We start from the raw sequence: 19,743 nt of genomic DNA, 5'->3' as shown, positions 1-19,743 counted from the left end.
AAAAGATAAACTCAACCCTAAACCCTAAACGAGTACAAAAAAGTGGAAAGCTTGAGGAGAAATAGAAGAAAAAAAAACGAATAAATGCTATGCTTGAAAGTTACATTTTAAATTTTGTTTGAATATTTTAAAATTGACATAATAGAATTAAATGATGTAAAGCGGAACAGAGTAAAATAAAATTAAATTTTTATTATAAATTTAGATATTTTATGATCGAATAAAACAAAATTACTATTCCGTTATTTATATAATTTATGCCATAAAATGAATTATAAATAATTTATTTCATTTTTACCCTAATTCAAAATCATTAATATTTAAAATTAAAACATTTTATTTAAAATAATTAAAATTATATTAGTTATAATGATTTCAGATTTCTCTTTTTCCTTTGCCAGTTGTAAATGTGATGTGTAGAATAGCAAGATAGTATCTATAGAATAGCAAGATACTGGTATTAATAGAGGTGTATCACATCTTTCTAATTAAGAAAGTTTAGTAGCTCCCTAATAAATAAAGCTAACAAACTCATCTGGTGGCAATGGAAAACAAACAAGCCGATCAGTATCGGATGTTAACATTCATTCCGTTTTAGCATCGAGTCATCAACATAATAACATACTAACCTTACGAAGAAGACACGAGAGGAGAAGAGCAAGTGAACAAAAAAAAAAAAAAACACTCCAACCTGATCAAATAAAAGAATAGGGGTTAATAATTTTTTCAAGAAGTTCAATTCCATTGCATACCTCGTACCTCCTAATTTGGGTGGAATGAAAAATAGAAGGAAATGATGGTATTGGATTAAATAGATTCCAATTTTATATTTTTTTATAAATTCAAACAATAAAATCTAACTCTGTGTCATTTCATTTTATTCAATTCCATCTATTCAAACAAAATCTCAAAGTATACAAATTTTACTTTGAAATTTGTTCATTTAACTATTTGAAAGGTTAAATATTGTTTTTTCCAACAAAATATTTATATTTTAGATTTTTTAACATATGTCTTTAGGCACATGTCAACGTGAGACATAAAACATTATTTTGTTAAATTAAAAATAAAATAATATATGATTTAATTTCATTCGTTTTAAATTAGGGAGAAATAAAACTTAATATAAAAAATGCCATGTGATTTATTCAATCACATAACAATGCAAACAAAGGCTATAAGAAAATATCTAAGAGAGATGGAAGCCTAATTTTACAAATATTAATCCCATTATACCCCTACACTAGTTAGTTCATAATTCCTACATCTCCCCTTTTATTACAATCAAACAAAGTATTAAGATAAAAGTACTTATGGGGCAAGAAAGGTCAGTTTGGTAAAACCAGATAGACGAGGGTTTATGAGGGGCTTTTACAAATCTCCTTTCCAGAATCGAACACACCCTTCTTCTACATCTGTTTCGCTTCCACTAGGACCACTACCATCAATGGTGCTTATCACCACTGTCTGAATATCTTAAACACTTCAATTTCAATTTTCACAATCCATTTCCCACATTCACCTCATCCCCAAATCCAATGTTGAAGCTCATTTCATCCTCTTGCATCCACCGTCTAAACCCCGCCTCGGTTCCGGTGCTCCGACCCGTAGCCGATTCCGCATCGCCGTTGCTTAGAGTGTTGAGTTCTCTCAGCTTGAGTCGGAGTAACCGCTATTTAGGAGGTCGGATTTTTTTCTGTTCCGATTCCAGCGAGGGATCTGATCATGTGGTTGAAGCCGAAGTCAAAGCGGCTGAGGAGTCTCCTTCAAAGGCATCTGCTATCGTCTCCACGTATCCTAGACCCGAAGATTACCTCACTGTTGGTTTCGGATTTTACTTATTTCTTAGTTGCTGAATTGTTTTTAAGTACCCTTTAAATGATTCGAAAATTGGCTTCTTTTTCGGTTTTGATAAGGACATTACGTTTTTATTTGATTGGAAAATGGGACGCTGGAATTGTGATTCAAGGCCGAAATTTGATAATTATTACTACTGCAAGTGAAATTTGTGTTTTTATGGATATAGATGTTGTGGTGTTGTTAGGGTTGTAATATGTGAAGAGTAGCCAAAAATGCTAGTTGATCAAATGTTGGGTCTGAACTTAGCATTTGTTGTAGGCTTCTGCAATGAGGATTTTATTGGCTGAGCCAAATGTAGTTTTTACCCTACAACTAAATTATTAATATCCTTGGGATTTTCTGCTTCCAGCTGCTTTGATGTCATCTTGTTAGAGGGTGATTTTTCTTTATGTTTTTTTTTGCTTATCGAATGAGAATAGTAGTTTCTGTTGTCATTGTAGTTTTCTGTTACCATAGTTAGTTGGTTCACTAGATATACGATGTACTGTAATGGACTTGACTCAGTTAATCATTCTTACACATTTTCAGAATTCACAAACTTCTCCTTTCTCTCCAAACTCTTACGCGGATAGACTCACATCTAGGTCTAAGACTTTTAGCTCATGCTAGTTTACCTTTATTTTGGGATCATGCATTCTTGACCTCTGTTTATCTTATCAATAGACTCCTTATTCAGCCCTAAACTTTGTAGCATCCTATAGTTATATCACCCTCTTTCATTGACCTCCTAATTATAATTTTATCCAAGTGTCTGGTTCCTCATATTCTTTTCTATATTATCAGCTTCCTTGATTACTTAATAATTATTTTTTCTTATTTCCTTTGGATCAGGTTTTGGCATTACCGTTGCAACACAGACCCCTTTTCCCAGGATTTTACATGCCAATCTTTGTTAAGGTATGGTGAGTTGCCAAGAAAGATGGTTTCAATCTCTGTCTTTTAACCATATGATAATTGTAATCTCTGATCAGTGCATGTATGTGTCCATGAGTTGGTTAGATGTGACTTGGAACTTGAAAGTATGTTTGTGTTAACTATATTGAGTATTTTACTATGCGTCCAGGACCCCAAAGTGTTGGCAGCTTTACAGGAAAGTCGCGATCGACAAGCCCCTTATGCTGGTGCTTTCCTCCTTAAAGATGAGCCAGACTCTGATCCCAGTGTAGTATCTAGCTCTGATACTGAAAAGAGTGTATATGATTTAAAAGGAAAAGAGTTGTTTAACCGTCTTCATGATGTTGGGACACTTGCCCAAGTATGTGATTTTGTATGCAGCTTAATAGTTTCTTTATTGCCTTCAACAAATTACTTGTTTAGATTTAATAACTTCCTAACCTTTGTCAATAATTCTGTTTTTTCAATACCAGATTTCAAGTATCCACGGGGACCAGGTGATCCTGATTGGTCATCGACGTCTTCGCATAACAGAGATGGTTGGTATTTAACATGCTAACATTAAGAAAAAAAATGGTGTTTGATAACATTTTGGTGCCATTCTCTCTATATTTATGCTCGAGCTTTGTTCACAGAGATGCTGATTTCTGATAATCATTTATATACGGCTAAAGTATTCTGATGGTTGTTTAACACTTGCCTTTTTTGCAGGTCAGTGAAGATCCGCTTACTGTAAAAGTTGATCATCTCAAGGCATGTCTTTATTTATTATTTCTTCATTTTGTATTTTCGTTAAAGTGAAAGATATCTTTTACATTTTTATTGGACAAAAACCTTTTATCTTTTATTAATTTTTACTTAGTGCTGCAGGATAAAGCTTATAACAAAGATGATGATATCATAAAGGCCACATCTTTCGAGGTCATATCGACCCTTAGGGATGTTCTTAAAACAAGTTCTCTTTGGAGAGATCATGTTCAGACTTACACCAAGGTTTAGACTTTAGACCCTTATTTGCTTGTCTTTATTGGAACATGGGAATGGGGTGGGGTTCAGAGTAGTCCTTCGTTATGCGATTGGTTTCTTTGCATTGCTTTGCTAGAATTTGTAGTTTGTGAATTTTAAACTACTTGATTATTATAATTTTCTTTTTTGCATTGCAAAAACTCTTGTCTTTATATTGCTTCTTCCATGAAGACGGATCTAATGTTATTCCTTAGGTTAAAACTGTTTCATTCTATTGTCACATAACTTGTTCAAATATGGAATATAGTCCACTTGGTAAATGAACATTTTTTTTAAATGTAGTCTATGTCAATCTTTGTGATCATTTTACCACCAGTGGGATTGTAGAGAGAGAATGATGAAGTATAAAAAGACTAATGACAACAAAAAATGTTAGGTAAAGACTTCTCGAACCCCGCCACATTTTAAATACCTTGACAATGGTCCTTAAAAATTAAGATATCTTGATAACAATGAGAGATTGTTTAGATGAGCTTATTTAGAGCTTACTTGGATTTATTTTATAATATAAGCTCTTATTTAGTATTTTGATATACTTATAAAAATAGCTTGTAACATATCACCGGCTTTTTTAGCTAGCTATGAATAAGTGTTTAAATTAGGCTCTGTAGAACAGCTTATTGAATAAGCCCTTGATTTAAGAGCCCGTTTGTCTTTTTTTAGTAGTTTCAAAGAAATAATCTGATTTCAATGAGGATAGTAGATGAGAATGATTAAAAAAGTGATTTTCATTATTATAGACAAATACATCTCTCTTTCCAAAATAAAATTATATACATATCTATGGAGGGTAAAATCTATTATAGAAAAGATGGTGGAAACTCAACTTAGGTGGTTTGGACATGCAAAGAGAAGACCTGTAGATTATGTTGCAAGGAGAATATATCAGACGGAGAGGGTAGTCAAATCGCTAGAGGTAGAGGGAGACCTAGAAAAACTATAAGAGAAACTATTAGGAAACACCTAGAGATTAATGAATTGGATAGAGATGTGTTATTTGATAGACCATTATGGCGTCGTTTGATCCATGTAGTCAACCCTACTCAGTGGGATAAGTTTGGTTGTTGTTCTCGCTGCTGTCGTATACTAATCTTCTTTTTGCTTTGCATAAAAATTTCTAAAGTTTAATTTCTAGTTAATTTATTTTAAAACCACTCTATTTAATCTTAAACCAACGGCCCTAAGTTGTTTATCAATTTGCACCCTGAATCTAAGTTCTTTGAAGTTTTTGGCTGTACTTTAGAAAAGTTTCTTGTAATTGTGTCGTATATTAAATTTTACTAGGATTTATGGATTGTTGGGGTTTCTTCTACTAAACTCGCTGTATAAGTATGACACACTATGGATTGTTGGGGTTTCTTCTACTAAATCAATGAATTTTTTGCAGGAACTAAACATAATAAGAGGGTATTTTATATGGGCTAAATATATTTTTAGCTATTTTATTTGTAGTTTTTATTGTGAGAGATGAGAGAAATAGATCTTAGCCACTGATCAAATCATAAAAGGCTAAATGTATTATAATTATAATCGGCCTCTCCCACCATGAAAGCTTGCTTCCATCACTTACTAATGGCTATTCTGTTTGGTAAACAACAAATACATAAAGAAATTGTTAATTTTCTAGAAACTAATGGATAATGGATCACTCGTTTTCCTACATAAGCATGAATAAATCAATAATGAGTGCCTCTCTTTTACTCTATTATTGATTCAAAACAAAAATGAATTGAAGTACTTTATATGGTGGTTACATGTTTTGATACTGGGTTACAGTCATAACTTTTATCATTTTAATATGTTGACTTTGTTTCTTCTTAAATTTTGCAGCATATAGGTGATTTTACCTATCCAAGGCTAGCTGATTTTGGAGCTGCAATATCTGGGGCAAACAAATTGCAATGCCAGCAAGTTCTTGAAGAGCTCGATGTGAGTAAATTTGGAGTTGACACTTAGAATTGTCGACTTTGATGTAGTGCAGACTATTTTTTTCAGTTTTTATGCTGTCATAAGATTTAATTTCTTGGGTCCAACCCTTGTGGATTTTTTTGTTCTGTATTACTATCGAGTTAACATGTAAAGATTTGAACATATGAAACACTGAATTTGTAACATTTGAAGGTGCATTTGTTGTGTTGTTGAACAGGTGTATAAACGACTGAAACTTACACTCGAGTTGGTAAAGAAGGAGATGGAAATCAGTAAAATTCAGGTAATAATGTATTTGGCTTTCTTGTGTGTTGCACTTAATTTTTACATCATTCATTGAAGTTTGTGATGATTATTGCAGGAATCAATTGCAAAAGCAATTGAAGAAAAGATAAGCGGTGAGCAGCGTCGTTATTTGTTAAATGAGCAGCTTAAGGCCATAAAGAAGGTACCAAACCTTTGATTTGGTTTGATTAGTATAACCTCAAATCCTAGGCAAGCTTGTTTTTTGCTGATATCAATAAAATTTTCTACAATTCAGAAAGGTGGTTGATTACATCTTTCATGCATCCATTGTACGAACCTTTATGTTAGCTTTGCACACAAGATACTGTTTGAGTCCTTTCTTTCTGCACGTGGGTAAAGCTTATAATTATGGTTAATTATGACACTTGACAAGCTCTTGGCTTTAACTAGTTAGCTAAGCTGTGATTTATGCACCATTATTTTGCAGAATCCCTAGTTCTATGTGTAGAACCTAAGCTCATAATTTACTATTCACGGCTACAGTAGGCTTCATAGTTTATCCTGTGGTCTAGAAAGTTTTGGTGTTGATCTGGGCCTTTGATCTTCCTGGTTGCATTTCCCTCTATCCTAATTAGAGTGCAATTATAATATATATGTATGATATGCTTTGCTGAATGCTCTACTATTTAAATTGGTCTTAGTCTCTTAGGTTCATTTTATTGTAATTTGAATTGTATTCTATTTGCAGGAATTGGGACTGGAGACTGATGACAAGACAGCTCTTACTGGTTGGTTTTGATCTATGTTTTTATAACAAGATGGTGGATTTCTTTTTATAACTAGTTTCCTGCCTTAAAGACTGATGTAGTAGTGTGTATACATGATGTAGGTATGAAGTTGATTGTTTCTTGTAGTTGTAGGGCCTAGACTCTGATTGAAATAATTTTGGTTGCCAAATTACTAAAAATGTTCACCTGACGGATTTTTCTTTCTTTCTTTCTTGTTCTCCTCTTTATGTTTCTCTACTAAACTTTTTTGACATCATAAATTTTATTTTTATTTTTATTGTATAGTGAGTATAGGGATGCTCTTTATATCCTTCCTACTTGTTTGTGTTTTATTTGATGCTTCTTGTCTCCTGATCAAAGTTAGTTTATATAGCTTACAGTTATCAATCCACAAAGTAATATGTTTTCTGGAGTATACTTTCTAATGAAACTTTTTATATGATAATATTAACTTTACCTTTTATTTCAGGTAAATTCAGGGAAAGGATTGAACCTAAGCGAGAAAAATGCCCACCTCATGTTTTACAAGTTATAGATGAAGAACTCACAAAGCTACAGCTATTGGAGGCTAGTTCTAGTGAATTCAGTGTTACCCGTAACTACTTGGACTGGTTGACTGCACTGCCTTGGGGTGAATACAGGTTTGTGTACATTGAATTTCATTCTTATTACTATTGCTAAAGTAATTTAAATTTGTTTGAGATTTCAATATGTGTCTCATGGGAAACACAACCCCTCTAGGCCCCTACCATTCACGGTGGTGGGACGGATGTATTTGATAGCTTAAGTTTTGTTCAACTTGCTGAAAAAGGTTTTACGAAGTCCCTTGAAGTTGACAACTAAAATGCATAAGCATAATTTTCATAGGCTCTTGGATGTACTAAGTTTTTATTTTAAAAGTTACCGTCGCAAACCTTACAAGTCTTAATCTGTTAATTTCCCAATCCAGCGATGAGAACTTTGATGTTACTCGGGCGCAAAAGATTCTAGATGAAGACCATTATGGATTAACGGACGTGAAGGAAAGAATATTGGAATTCATAGCTGTTGGGAAATTAAGAGGGACTTCACAAGGTAACTATGATCATCTAGTAATGTATTTCAAATATTTATGTGAGTGTTTAGTTTGTGACACGTACTACCTTGCTAAATGCTGGTCTTGGTTTTAATGTCTGTCAAATTGCTATGGTTTCTTGAAATAGGTTTTCAAGTAGTCTAAAATCACCATCTATCTTGATGTCCAATTTTTATTCTATATATACATATAATTGTTTTAAGGCAATACAAACCGGCCCTGGAGTATGTACTATTGGTTATTTTGACTGGTATAAATTTAATGTGAAATTTGAATATCAATTTAAAATATTACAGGCATACTTGACTTGATCAAACTTTGAAATGTGATGCCTATTCTTTTGTCCAAAATTCAATCAAGACAAATTTACTCAATTTTTTATGTGTTTTGTGCTGATTCTAATTCTAAATGTTTTAAGATACTGGCCTCTGTAAGCTTATTCATTTTTGTAAAGTTCAAGCCATTGATTCTTGCTTATGGTCTTTGCGAGTTCAAAAAGTGTGACATGGTTCCTGATCTTTCTCATATATGCAGGAAAAATTATTTGCCTTTCTGGTCCACCAGGAGTGGGAAAAACGAGTATTGGCCGTTCAATTGCACGTGCCTTGAACCGTAAGTTCTTCCGTTTCTCTGTTGGAGGATTAGCTGATGTGGCTGAAATCAAGGTACATAAAATATCTGTTTCCTTCACTAGGTTGAATTGATGCCAGTTATATAGTAACATGTGGTGGTGTTTTGTATCACTAATATTGAATCTTACAGGGGCATCGTCGAACATATATAGGTGCAATGCCGGGAAAGATGGTACAATGCCTTAAGAATGTGGAAACAGCCAACCCCCTTGTTTTGATTGATGAGATTGACAAAGTAATACATCGCTAGACAGTTCGATTTATTTGTGGCTGAGTATTTTTGTTTTCTGATTATCCTTTGGTATTGGCTCTCCTAGTCCTAATAAATATAATGCACAAAGTTCAGTTTAATTTATTTTCTTACAATTCCTTATCTCGTAAATATTCTATCAAACTGACAATTAGTATTGACACTGTATCATTCAATTGGTAGTTGGGAAGAGGACATGCGGGTGATCCAGCTAGTGCTTTGCTAGAGCTCCTGGACCCTGAGCAGAATGCTAATTTTCTGGACCACTATCTTGATGTTCCCATTGATCTGTCAAAGGTAAGTATTTGATAATCTAGAAGGTGTAAGACTCAGCATTTGTGCATGGTTTATTTGTTACATGCTCATTGCTGATCTAAAAGGACCCATTTTATCTTTCTATAGCTAGTCTTGATAGTCAAAACAATTTTTTTATGGATAGTTTTCATGAAGTACCCTGAAGTCCAAGTTGGCACGCCGTCCATGTTTTTACCACGACAACTCATGCATTGGAATCTTGCTGCAGGTTCTCTTTGTTTGTACCGCAAATGTAGTGGAGATGATACCAAGTCCCCTATTGGATAGGATGGAGGTTGTTGCTATTGCTGGGTATATTACTGATGAGAAAATGCACATTGCAAGAGATTATCTGGAGAAAAATACACGTGAAGCATGTGGAATAAAGCCTGAACAGGTATTTATCTTTTCCACCCATTTACATTACAGGTTTTCTTTTCCTGCAATGAATGGGATATTAAAAACTGACATGAGCTATTGCTAGCACAATGATAATGATGTGATTTTTTATTGCCTTGTTTGTTTTAATTGGTTGAAAAAAAAAATGACTATAAAGTTTAACTTGCTACAGGTGGAGGTGACTGATGCTGCTCTCCTTGCTCTAATTGAAAGTTACTGCCGAGAAGCAGGAGTCAGAAACCTTCAAAAGCACATAGAGAAAATTTACCGGAAGGTATGTAGTATTTTTTAGGTCAATACTGTCAGTTACTGTAAAATATGCTATGGTGTGTATGTTTGAAAAGACAGCCTTTCTTGATCTATTTGTTTCAAAATTATTGATTGCATTTGTTCATAACTATATCTGAACTTAAATTTAGTAAATGCATCTTGGTCCCTGAAATATTCTGTTTATGGCATGACAGATAGCACTAAAGCTTGTGAGGCAAGGGGAAACCATTGTTGAAAATTCCGCGTTAGTTGAGAGTAGCAATCCTGAACATATGGACGAAAACTCCGAAGAAGTTGATAATCTGCAATCAAATCAACCAGCCGATCAATCTCTTTGTCTTGACAATAAATCTACAGATATGGAGGTAGTATAACACTTTGAAAGCGCTATCATATATCTCTCTCTCTTGTAAAATTGTTATTTTCCAAATATGGTTCATTGATGGGACGTTGAGAACTATCAAAGTCTTTTTCTTAATATTTACTTCAATGATATGCTAGTGCCATATACTTGCATTTTTTGGGTTTTGCCGGCTTTTCTATGACTATCGTACAATTGGTACAATAGTTTCAAACTGGCAAAATATTATGAGGTTTTCTGTATGAAGACTTCAATCTGGAATCTGAAATATTTATGTGGTCCAATAACCACTACACAATTATTTTTCCTGTGAAACCTTAGACTTTTATGTGGTCCCAAGCTACTGATTCACAAATTTGATATCTATGGATCTTAATTTTGGCAGGTTTCAAAAGAAAGAGAGGAAGATAAGGAAATTGAAACAAAGACTATTGATAAGGTATTGGTTGATAATACAAATTTAGATGATTTTGTTGGCAAGCCTGTCTTCCATGCGGAGCGCATCTATGACCGGACACCAACTGGGGTTGTTATGGGTCTTGCCTGGACTGCAATGGGTGGTTCTACTCTGTATATAGAGACTACACTTGTTGAGGAAGGGGAAGGAAAAGCATCACTGCATGTCACTGGTCAATTAGGTGATGTAATGAAAGAAAGTGCTCAAATAGCTCACACAGTTGCCAGAGCAATACTGCTGGAGAAAAAACCAGGAAACCCTTTCTTTGCCAATTCAAAGTTACACCTCCATGTTCCTGCAGGCGCTACACCAAAGGATGGACCAAGTGCTGGTTGCACGATGACCACTTCTCTGCTGTCCCTTGCCTTGAAGAAGCCTGTGAAGAAGGATCTAGCAATGACTGGGGAAGTGACACTTACAGGGAAGATTCTTCCCATTGGCGGGGTATGTTGAGAAAATTGATTTTGTTTTTTCATAATTTTTAGATACAGAAACTTGTGTGCATCTTTAGTTGTCACTGGTTTTCAAGTTGTGGAGTTTCTTTTGTAAGTTATTAATTTTGTGGCTACTGCTTTCAGTATCTACTCACCAACAAATATCATTTAAGAATATATGAAAAATTTCAAGTGATTATTCATCTGTAGCCAAAGCATTTTTTGCCATGACTTATTTTTGTGCATTTTTTTGTCTCAAACTGCCTGTCATGCAATGCTGTGAAAATTGCAGGTTAAGGAGAAAACCATTGCTGCAAGAAGGAGTGAAGTTAAGACTATAATATTTCCTTCGGCAAACAGGAGAGATTTTGATGAGCTAGCACCTAATGTAAAAGAAGGTCTTGATGTGCATTTTGTTGATGACTACTTGCAGATCTTTGATTTGGCTTTTGACGACGAGAAGTCTCACAATACAGAGAAGTAAGATGAAACTCGATTCTTTATTGAGCTGGGAACCGGCCTGAGTTTTGTACTATATTGATTTTTTAGTATCAATGATTTTCGGAGATTTTATTCATCTCTAACCTTGTGCTCAGGGAGTAGTATACTTTTCTTTTTCTTTTTTCAGTCTGGTGCATCTCAATTGTAGTATGAATATTCAATTTATGTTTATATTTGATCAAACCAGTTGTTTGTTTACCAAGTTTTATACTTTTGCAATGGCGGGATGTGTTTAGGACAATATAACATTTACAATAATACTATTATTTTTTGCATTGGAGAATATAATACTTGGATTCGTTGTTTGGTCTTTTTTAATTTATTTTAGTTCAATTATGATTATCTTTTATAATTTTTGTCACGGTCCTTTTAAGTATGGTAGCACTAATTAATAATAATTTTCGCCTGCCCCAATTTTATTTATAAAAAATATGACAGCTCCTTATTGCATTACCTTTCAGCTCTTAAATAAGGTGTAGAGAAAGGAAAAAAGAAAGAACGTAGATAAGAGAATAGATGTGTAGCTAAAGAAGATGCAAGTATACTGATTTATGTTAGTAATACATTATACACATTAAGAATGGAACTGACATTCATTTAATTTCTTTGATGCAGTCAAAATATTAATTAGAATATTTAAGTTACACATTCTTTTCATTTAATGATCTGCAAGAATTAGTTATATTGAAAGATATTTTGAGAAAAATATCATTTAATAGAACGAAGTTCAGAAAATTTTGCTTCTATTTTTGTCAATTAAATATGTGTATTTTTTTATACTTATATTTGAGTTCATAAAGTATTTTTTTTTTCGGTCAAAAGGGATTAGGTGTTGGGAAATCGTAGGAATGGATTTATTTCTTGTGTTTTTGGGGCAAAGTTGGAGTACTTCATCAAGACTCAATCGTAAGCAAAAAAATCTGCATTTGTTAGATTTAAATAAATATAAGCAAAAACTAACTTATTTACATTTAATATTATAATTTTAAAAATAATTTTAAATTATTTTTTTTTAATTTGTGAGGATATAATCATTATAATTAAGAATATGTTAGTAAACTTAGTTTTATTTTATTTACATTTAATCAAGAAAAATCAAAGGCCCTTAACTATCATGTTTAATAAATGTGTATTAGATTTAGTATTTTGATTTGGAAATTGAGACGAGAGGAAGTAAGTATATGCCAGTGAGGCAAGCTATTTATTTATATACCAGTCAAGTGTCAAATGTAAAGTGTGTAAAGTGGTGAATGAGAAGATTTAATGAGATCATCATAAGTGGTTAATACTGCTAGCTTTAATCAAGATCATTCAAACACATTTTCTAAATTTTGCGACTTTGTTTAAAAAGCGCACGTGCTACACTGCTACTGTAGGTATAGTGTGCGTCTGCTTTTCATCCACTTTGAATTGATAACAAAAAGTATGGGACGGATATCATTACTTTGCCGACGGCTGATCAATTCTTCGTTTTAGATTTTGTGACGTAAGAGCTACCAAATCTTTATCTTCATTTGTTCATGCCCACGCGTATTAGTTTATTTCATTTTTACAATTTTTTTTTAATATTGTAGAGCAAAGATCTATTTTTAATTTTTTAGGAAATTAAAAAATTCGTTAGTGGCATTAGATTTTTTATTAATTAATGTTTTTATAAGTTTATCAATAAATTTTTAAGATTTTTATAAACATAAAATTAGAAAATTTTCAATAAATTTTTTTTAGATAAGGATGAAGATGGGGGTAATACTTATACATCATCATCACTTAAATTTATTTCACTTATATTAAAAAATAATTTTTGTTAAGATGATCTCAAGTTCAGTTCTCATCTGATCATATTAACAAATTAACATACTAATTATCTTAGCTGTTTTTTAGAAAAACTTACATATTTTTTAATTCTAATGATCTAAGTGAGTTTTTAGCAAAAAGGCTTGTATGTTTAAGAATAATATCCTAATGATACGCGACGCGTGGGTTAGTCCTAGTCATCCATTTTATTCACAATAACTTTATGACGTTAAAGTTGATGGATCTGAAAGTGGGTTGCTGCGATAGCGTGAAAGCGACAATTACTTGATCACTCGATTCATTACGGTTGATATATAAAACGGTTTTAATTTGTTACAAAAATATCTAAATACGGTTATTTGATTTTATTTATTAAGTTAATAATAAACGACGATCATGTCATGAATTGGATATATCTATATATATTTGTATGTACATATAAAGTATATACCAATAATTTGTGGTAGCATGATATATAGGCGATTGTGACAGCTGCGTGCGGTTATGATGTTTGAGTTGAAGATGCACAAATTGACTTCGCATTTGAAGCTACGAAACGTCACTTAAATGATCATATCGAGTATGATTTCAGAGAAAGTGGATACCCTACCACTGCACACGCCACCATATGGTTTCAAATTCAATGCATTTTTTACTTGCAATTATTAATTACGAAGTAGTAAAAAAAAATTCATAGTACTCTCATATACTATGAGATAATTTTGGTGAATTTCCCGATCACAAAAATAAAAATATAGTAATTTCTTATTTACCAAGTTTTAATTCCAGTTGTTTAACTTCTTGTAAACATAAAAACTAGATAAAGCCATCTAGGAACTAGAAGTGTGTGATCTTAATGGCACAAATGAAGATTGCATAAATCTTTACTTTCTTGGATGATTGGATGCCACCCTACTTTCCTACATTCCTTAAATTATATTCTTAGGGAAAACGCACGTGTAACTTTATCATGTAGAAAATCCAACGTCACTTCCTCAAATTGCCGCTCTCCTATATGATAGTATCCTATGAAAATCCACAAATGAATGGATGATATTATAATTAATTATGATAGATTATTTAATTATTAATAGTTGTTGTTACTTATTTTATTTTTTAAATTAAATTATTTATTTTTAAAAAATTAAATTTGTATATTATATATAATACTAAAATATTACTATATAGATAAGTAGTTATAGGATGAATCACGTCGAATCATATATCTTATAATTTATTTCAAGAGAACAGATAGATATATTTTATTTTGTATTAATTATTTATGAAATAATATCACTAAAGCTTATCATTACTTTCAAAAGTTTAGATTTGAGCGTATATAGTTTACATGTAATTTAATTTTTGAGAAATAATAATAATTTAATTTTATAAACATGATTTCATTTTTTTATTTATAAAAAAAAAATGAAAAGCAAATAATGCTGAAAGCATATATTTTTGTGGCAAGAAGATGTGAGCAATCCATAGTAATTAATTATCATCGTCTCAGTTTTCTACACAGGGGCAATCCATAGTAAATTTTCTATAGAAAAATTATTGGTAGACATGTATACATCTCATGAATACATTAAGAGAGAAAAAATAATATGACATAGTAATAACAGTGATGTGATAAATAAAATAAAAAGAAATATATATTAAATGAGTATAGAAAAATTAAAAATATTTATAAATTATTATTATTTTTTAAGATAATAATACATTTGTCTTTTTTCATACAAAGTATTATTATTACAGCGAGTAAAAATAATAAAAGTATTTATTTCTAAGTATTTATAGTTTTGAATTTTTAATTCAAATTATAGATATCAATACTGTTAAGTTGGATGTTATATTTTAAGATTTCGCAGTTTTATAAATTAATTATAATGATATTTATTATTTATTTTAAATTACAATAAAAAATATTTAATAATTTTCATCTAACAACTTATAATTTTCATAAAAGTTGTTTGTCAACCTAGACTTAAAACTTATACTATAGTTTTAGAGTGTTTGATTGAACTTTTAGATTTGATGGGTTTATGAATATTCGTCTATGCATTTGTTCCTGTACTTTATCTTATTGTCAATATTTTTAGGATAATGAGTTGGAAATTGTATAGGCGTAATATTTTTATTTTCCTTCATATTTAGCTTTCTTTTGTTTATATAAAAATATTGTAACCTTGAAGACAAAATCAGATCAAAATTTAAAATTTAATTCAGAATAAATAAATAAATAAAAATCATATTATACCCAACAAAACTCTAAACAATCAAAATATTCATCTTTTCTTCTTTATCCTATTAGTTTATCCACAGCATTATCAATTAGTTTAACGAACCATCACAAATATATATATTTAAAAAAAAAAAATTAATTAAAGTAACATTAATAACTATTCTATAAATTTTTTTTAAAAAAATATTAATTAAAATTACATTAATAACCATTCTATAATGGTCTCTCTAAAGAAATTATATATATATATTATTGGATTTGAATTAACGTTTGCTAATAAACTGCTTATAAAAAACATTTGTGAACAAACATATTTTAATCTTGAAAATACTTTATGTCTATTCTAGTCATAATAGCCGATTCTGAGGGGATAAGAAGCTTCTACTTTAGAAGTTTTATCCTAATTGGCTTTTACTACCTAAGAATCAAGTTGGTGCGCCTTTCTTTTTTTTCAAAACTTCTTTGATAAATATCTAATAGTAATAATAATATATTATAAACATACCCGATCAAAAGAAATATAAAAACACATGCACACGCACATACAGAGTCACACTCACACACCAATAAAATGTGATATCAATCTTAATTGAGTCACTACAAAACCAACCATAAAACTCATGAGATTCCTCTCTAGTCTCTACTTGAAATAATTAACAAGGTCTTATATATGGAGCACATTAATGGGTACTACAGGACTCCCTTACTATCCAACAATGATGATGAACAAACTGCATATAATATGGTATTGGATTTGTTTTTTGTATGCAACTTAATTAATATATGCTATTCCTCTATCTAAGTTTATGCTTCTTTCCTTCATTAATAACGTGCATTCATCTACTTTATGTTAGTAGCATATGCATGATCTATTCAATGTAATTAATTAATTAATTAAAGAATAAAAAACAATTGTTTTTTTTTATCTTCTTATAGGATAATCTGAACTTGAAAGAGTTATCCAAGTATCCGCTACCACTCGGGTTAAAACTCACATTGACTCCTGAGATGCTGCCATTAACAAATCCTGCTACTAAAGTTGAGAAGTTGAAGGCTGTTCATTTTCCAATGTATATCCTCAACATCGGATTTTTCAAGGTATCTATCACTAGATTCACTACTATCTATGGTATATAGTATATTTGACTTATCCAGTTAAATGGATTTAAATAGCGCGGTCTCAAACATTTAAGAGAATTTATTCTACTCTTTAATTGAGATTCTTTTTTTTTTTTAATAATATACCTTTGTTTTTTTATCCTATAGTGTAAAGTAAATTTTTATCTCTTAGTAGTATTTTTTTAGAGTCTATTGTACTCTTAAAAAAAATTAGACTATGTACAGTTGATCTGCCGTCACAGGTCCATTACCGACATTGTAGTTAAATACTTTTATTAAATATTTATTTTGGTCTCAAATATAAACAAAAATGTAGTCAAAGAAATTTAAAGTATTTGATTCAAATATTAAACTAAATATATGGATTTTATTTGACACTACTTTTATTTATATATAAGATCGAAAGACGGATCGTATAAGAAAAAATGAATAAAAAAAATTAATATATTTAATTCAAAATTTTAAATTAAATTCATTAATTTTCTTTAACTAATGATATTTGTTTATATTTTGAGACCTCTGGAGGAGGACATACTCACTCCTATAGTATAATTGTTTTTTTAAGGGAAATACAAGTCATCTCATGTGTACCGATTACTGTATTACTATCATTTTATATGCGCTCACTTGTTTATATGTCCGATTAAATCTTTCCATTTAAATATGTTATAATATTATTTTATAAAATATCTAAAGATGAAATTTAATTGGATCATTTGTGTAAACTTATTTTAGTTTATCACTGTCCCACAGCATACAATTTAAATTCTCTAAATATTTTGTATCAAACAATTATTGTGGTATACTACCCAACTTGTATAGATTTTGAGTTGACATGTGTAATGACTTTTTCTTTTCAAACTGTACATATTTCATTCCACTTTAATAATGATTTTAAGATTATTTGAACAAACTAAGAAATTAGTAACGTTCTTTACTTTTGATAGAATTTTTTTTACGATACTCTTAAATATTTATTATTTTATTTTACATATTTCTTTCTATGCAATTAAAAGTCATATATTTTTGTGAAAACAATAATTAATACAACTTTCAACTTGAAAACGACTAATAGAAAATAACTTATAAATTTTATCTTAAGAGTCAATACAGTAATCCCTTGTGTTGGTTAAATTCTTGACCACAATTAGTTACATGCGCATGCAGAATGAGGCTAAATATCCCACAGATTTGGTAGCCAAGTTTTATTATGCTAAACGAAAATTGGTGTGGGAGATATTACGTGATGGTTTAAAGGAAAAGATTGAAATACTGTGGCAAAATATTTCAGCCATCCGAGCTGTTATAGAGGACAACTTACCGGGTATTCTAGAAATTGAGGTACTTCTTTTTTCCCTTTAATGTATTTTTTATTATTCAATAAGTTGTTCTTTCTTTAAAATATTAAAAAAATGGACAAATGTTAATTTTCATTGTTTTAAAAAAAAAATTATTTGAACCGACAGCTAGACAAAGTGCCATCTTTCTTTCGCGAGATTGAACCAAAGCCCGGAAAGCATACTGTGTGGACTTTATCTCATGACTTCACTCATGGTCAAGCTTCCAAATACAGGTTTATATATATTTACTTCTAACCACTTTTTTTATACTTTATAGCTTCTTTTTATTTTTATATGAAAAATGAAATCTTTTCCACAACTAGATACACATTCAGCTTCACTATATTTATATTATACAATGTATAATTTTTCAAGTTGATGGCAAATATTTCTATTCAGGAGGCACTATCTTCAATTCCCTCCTGGAGTTCTTGACCGATACTATATAAAGCTCTTGCAATGCGATAATCGATTGTTGGAATTGAGCCAGAGACCCTTTCCTAGGTCGCATGCTATTTATTTTGATTCATATTTTGATAAGAGGACAACACAACTTGTTTTCTGTCAGGATTCAACAAACACCTCGGTTATGGATCAACAAGTTCAACTACTAGGGCCATTGCCTCTAATTGATCATTATAACAACCTAACTTCACAAACATTAGGTAACAACAATTTCCATAAACTTTTATTTCATAATAATGCATGTGTTCATTAATATAATATAAGCAAGGTTAATGTAAATTAATCATCATATGCTACAGATGAGGCAATCAACAATCAAATGCGTCAAGATCCAATGATGTCTACTTCTTGGAGTCAAGGTTTTCATTATGACACTTTACTTTCAATGGAGTCTGTGCCACACGCAAATTGCATACAAGCACAACAAAGTGGACAAGAAGGGTTAAAATATGAACATCCTAGCGACTTTAATAACATGTTGCTTAGAGGCTACCATATCCCAGAAATTGAATTCAACAGAACATATATGAGGGATAATGGCAATGTTGTTTGCGCAAATGTTGGTCAGTCAATTGATGCGAGTTCTGTTTACAACACCAATACAAGCACACAAATTGATTGGTCTATGTTATAACTTGATTACTCCCTCTGTCTCATATTTTCGTTTTTGGTTTTTTCACGTAGATTAAGAAAAATAGTGAATAATAAATGAGTGTTACACTTTTGAGCTGTTAGAATGAAAGTCTATCTTGATGCTAGTGATATGTGGCAAGCTGTTAAACAAGAGTATGAAGTCTGATACCTGTCCTTGAATCTGCCCTCACATACAAGTGTTGATGTCCATTGTTATTCAGCCCGAGACCCTGAATGTGCACCTTCTAAGAAGCCGCATAGATCTTGGCCCTTTCCAAGGAATTTGCTGGCTGCCTCCTCATTTAGGGCGGGTGAAGTTGAATACATATGGAGCTCTAAGGGTGTCAGACAACTTAGCAGTTTGTGGGGGCATCTTAAGAAGAGGCCACTTTGGAACCTTTACTTTTGCCTATACAAGAATATTGGTCTCTGTTCTGTTGTGAAAGCATAGCTGTGAGCTTGGTCTTCAGATAGCATGGCAAATATGATTCAATAGAATTTTCTGTGGAATTTGACTCTAGTGACTATACAGCTAATCAAGGACGGCTGTTTTTCAGTTCACATCCTTCCTACTCATCAAGCAGTTGCACATATTTTTCCATTTAGAAGAAAGCATCAGCTGGAAGCATATTTTCCGTATAGCAAATCAAAGATTGTAATCAATGTTAGTAAAGAAAAGACAATAGTTGAGAAATAACAGTGAGACTGCGAGAAGAGAAAATTCAAGTATT

General features: G+C 31.4%; 2 protein-coding genes across 2 annotated transcripts; both read left to right on the top strand.

Moving 5' to 3' along the window:
- The first annotated feature begins 1,329 nt into the window (after nucleotides 1–1,329).
- LOC101510578 (lon protease homolog 1, mitochondrial) lies at nucleotides 1,330–11,704 on the top strand. Its single transcript, XM_004495603.4, has 20 exons — nucleotides 1,330–1,820; nucleotides 2,692–2,757; nucleotides 2,924–3,115; nucleotides 3,228–3,293; nucleotides 3,466–3,507; nucleotides 3,625–3,747; nucleotides 5,611–5,709; nucleotides 5,927–5,992; nucleotides 6,071–6,157; nucleotides 6,704–6,743; nucleotides 7,213–7,384; nucleotides 7,693–7,817; nucleotides 8,353–8,483; nucleotides 8,581–8,685; nucleotides 8,884–8,997; nucleotides 9,224–9,391; nucleotides 9,566–9,667; nucleotides 9,858–10,028; nucleotides 10,410–10,925; nucleotides 11,208–11,704. The coding sequence occupies exons 1-20, from the start codon at nucleotides 1,539–1,541 to the stop codon at nucleotides 11,397–11,399; spliced, it is 2,859 nt and encodes a 952-aa protein (XP_004495660.1). The 5' UTR covers nucleotides 1,330–1,538; the 3' UTR covers nucleotides 11,400–11,704.
- A 4,263-nt stretch (nucleotides 11,705–15,967) lies between these two features.
- LOC101510904 (uncharacterized) lies at nucleotides 15,968–19,106 on the top strand. The gene is made up of 6 exons (XM_004495604.4): nucleotides 15,968–16,200; nucleotides 16,392–16,553; nucleotides 17,742–17,915; nucleotides 18,041–18,147; nucleotides 18,314–18,579; nucleotides 18,679–19,106. Exons 1-6 carry the CDS (start codon nucleotides 16,126–16,128, stop codon nucleotides 19,011–19,013), a joined length of 1,119 nt encoding a protein of 372 aa, XP_004495661.1. The 5' UTR covers nucleotides 15,968–16,125; the 3' UTR covers nucleotides 19,014–19,106.
- The last annotated feature ends 637 nt before the right edge of the window (nucleotides 19,107–19,743 follow it).

Source organism: Cicer arietinum, chromosome 4 (genome assembly GCF_000331145.2).
Source record: "Cicer arietinum cultivar CDC Frontier isolate Library 1 chromosome 4, Cicar.CDCFrontier_v2.0, whole genome shotgun sequence".
NCBI lineage: Eukaryota > Viridiplantae > Streptophyta > Magnoliopsida > Fabales > Fabaceae > Cicer > Cicer arietinum.
The sequence above is the reverse complement of the archived record's forward strand: the minus strand, read 5'-3'. Positions and strand labels throughout refer to the sequence as shown.

Excerpts from the sequence above, each read along its gene's own strand:
- LOC101510578 (XM_004495603.4), top strand. The coding sequence starts at position 1,539 with ATGTTGAAGCTCATTTCATCCTCTTGCATCCACCGTCTAAACCCCGCC. Across the intron at positions 3,294-3,465 it reads GTCTTCGCATAACAGAGATG|GTCAGTGAAGATCCGCTTAC; the intron begins GTTGGTATTTAA and ends CCTTTTTTGCAG. Across the intron at positions 8,686-8,883 it reads TGATTGATGAGATTGACAAA|TTGGGAAGAGGACATGCGGG; the intron begins GTAATACATCGC and ends TTCAATTGGTAG.
- LOC101510904 (XM_004495604.4), top strand. The coding sequence starts at position 16,126 with ATGGAGCACATTAATGGGTACTACAGGACTCCCTTACTATCCAACAAT. Across the intron at positions 16,554-17,741 it reads TCAACATCGGATTTTTCAAG|AATGAGGCTAAATATCCCAC; the intron begins GTATCTATCACT and ends ATGCGCATGCAG. Across the intron at positions 17,916-18,040 it reads CGGGTATTCTAGAAATTGAG|CTAGACAAAGTGCCATCTTT; the intron begins GTACTTCTTTTT and ends TTGAACCGACAG.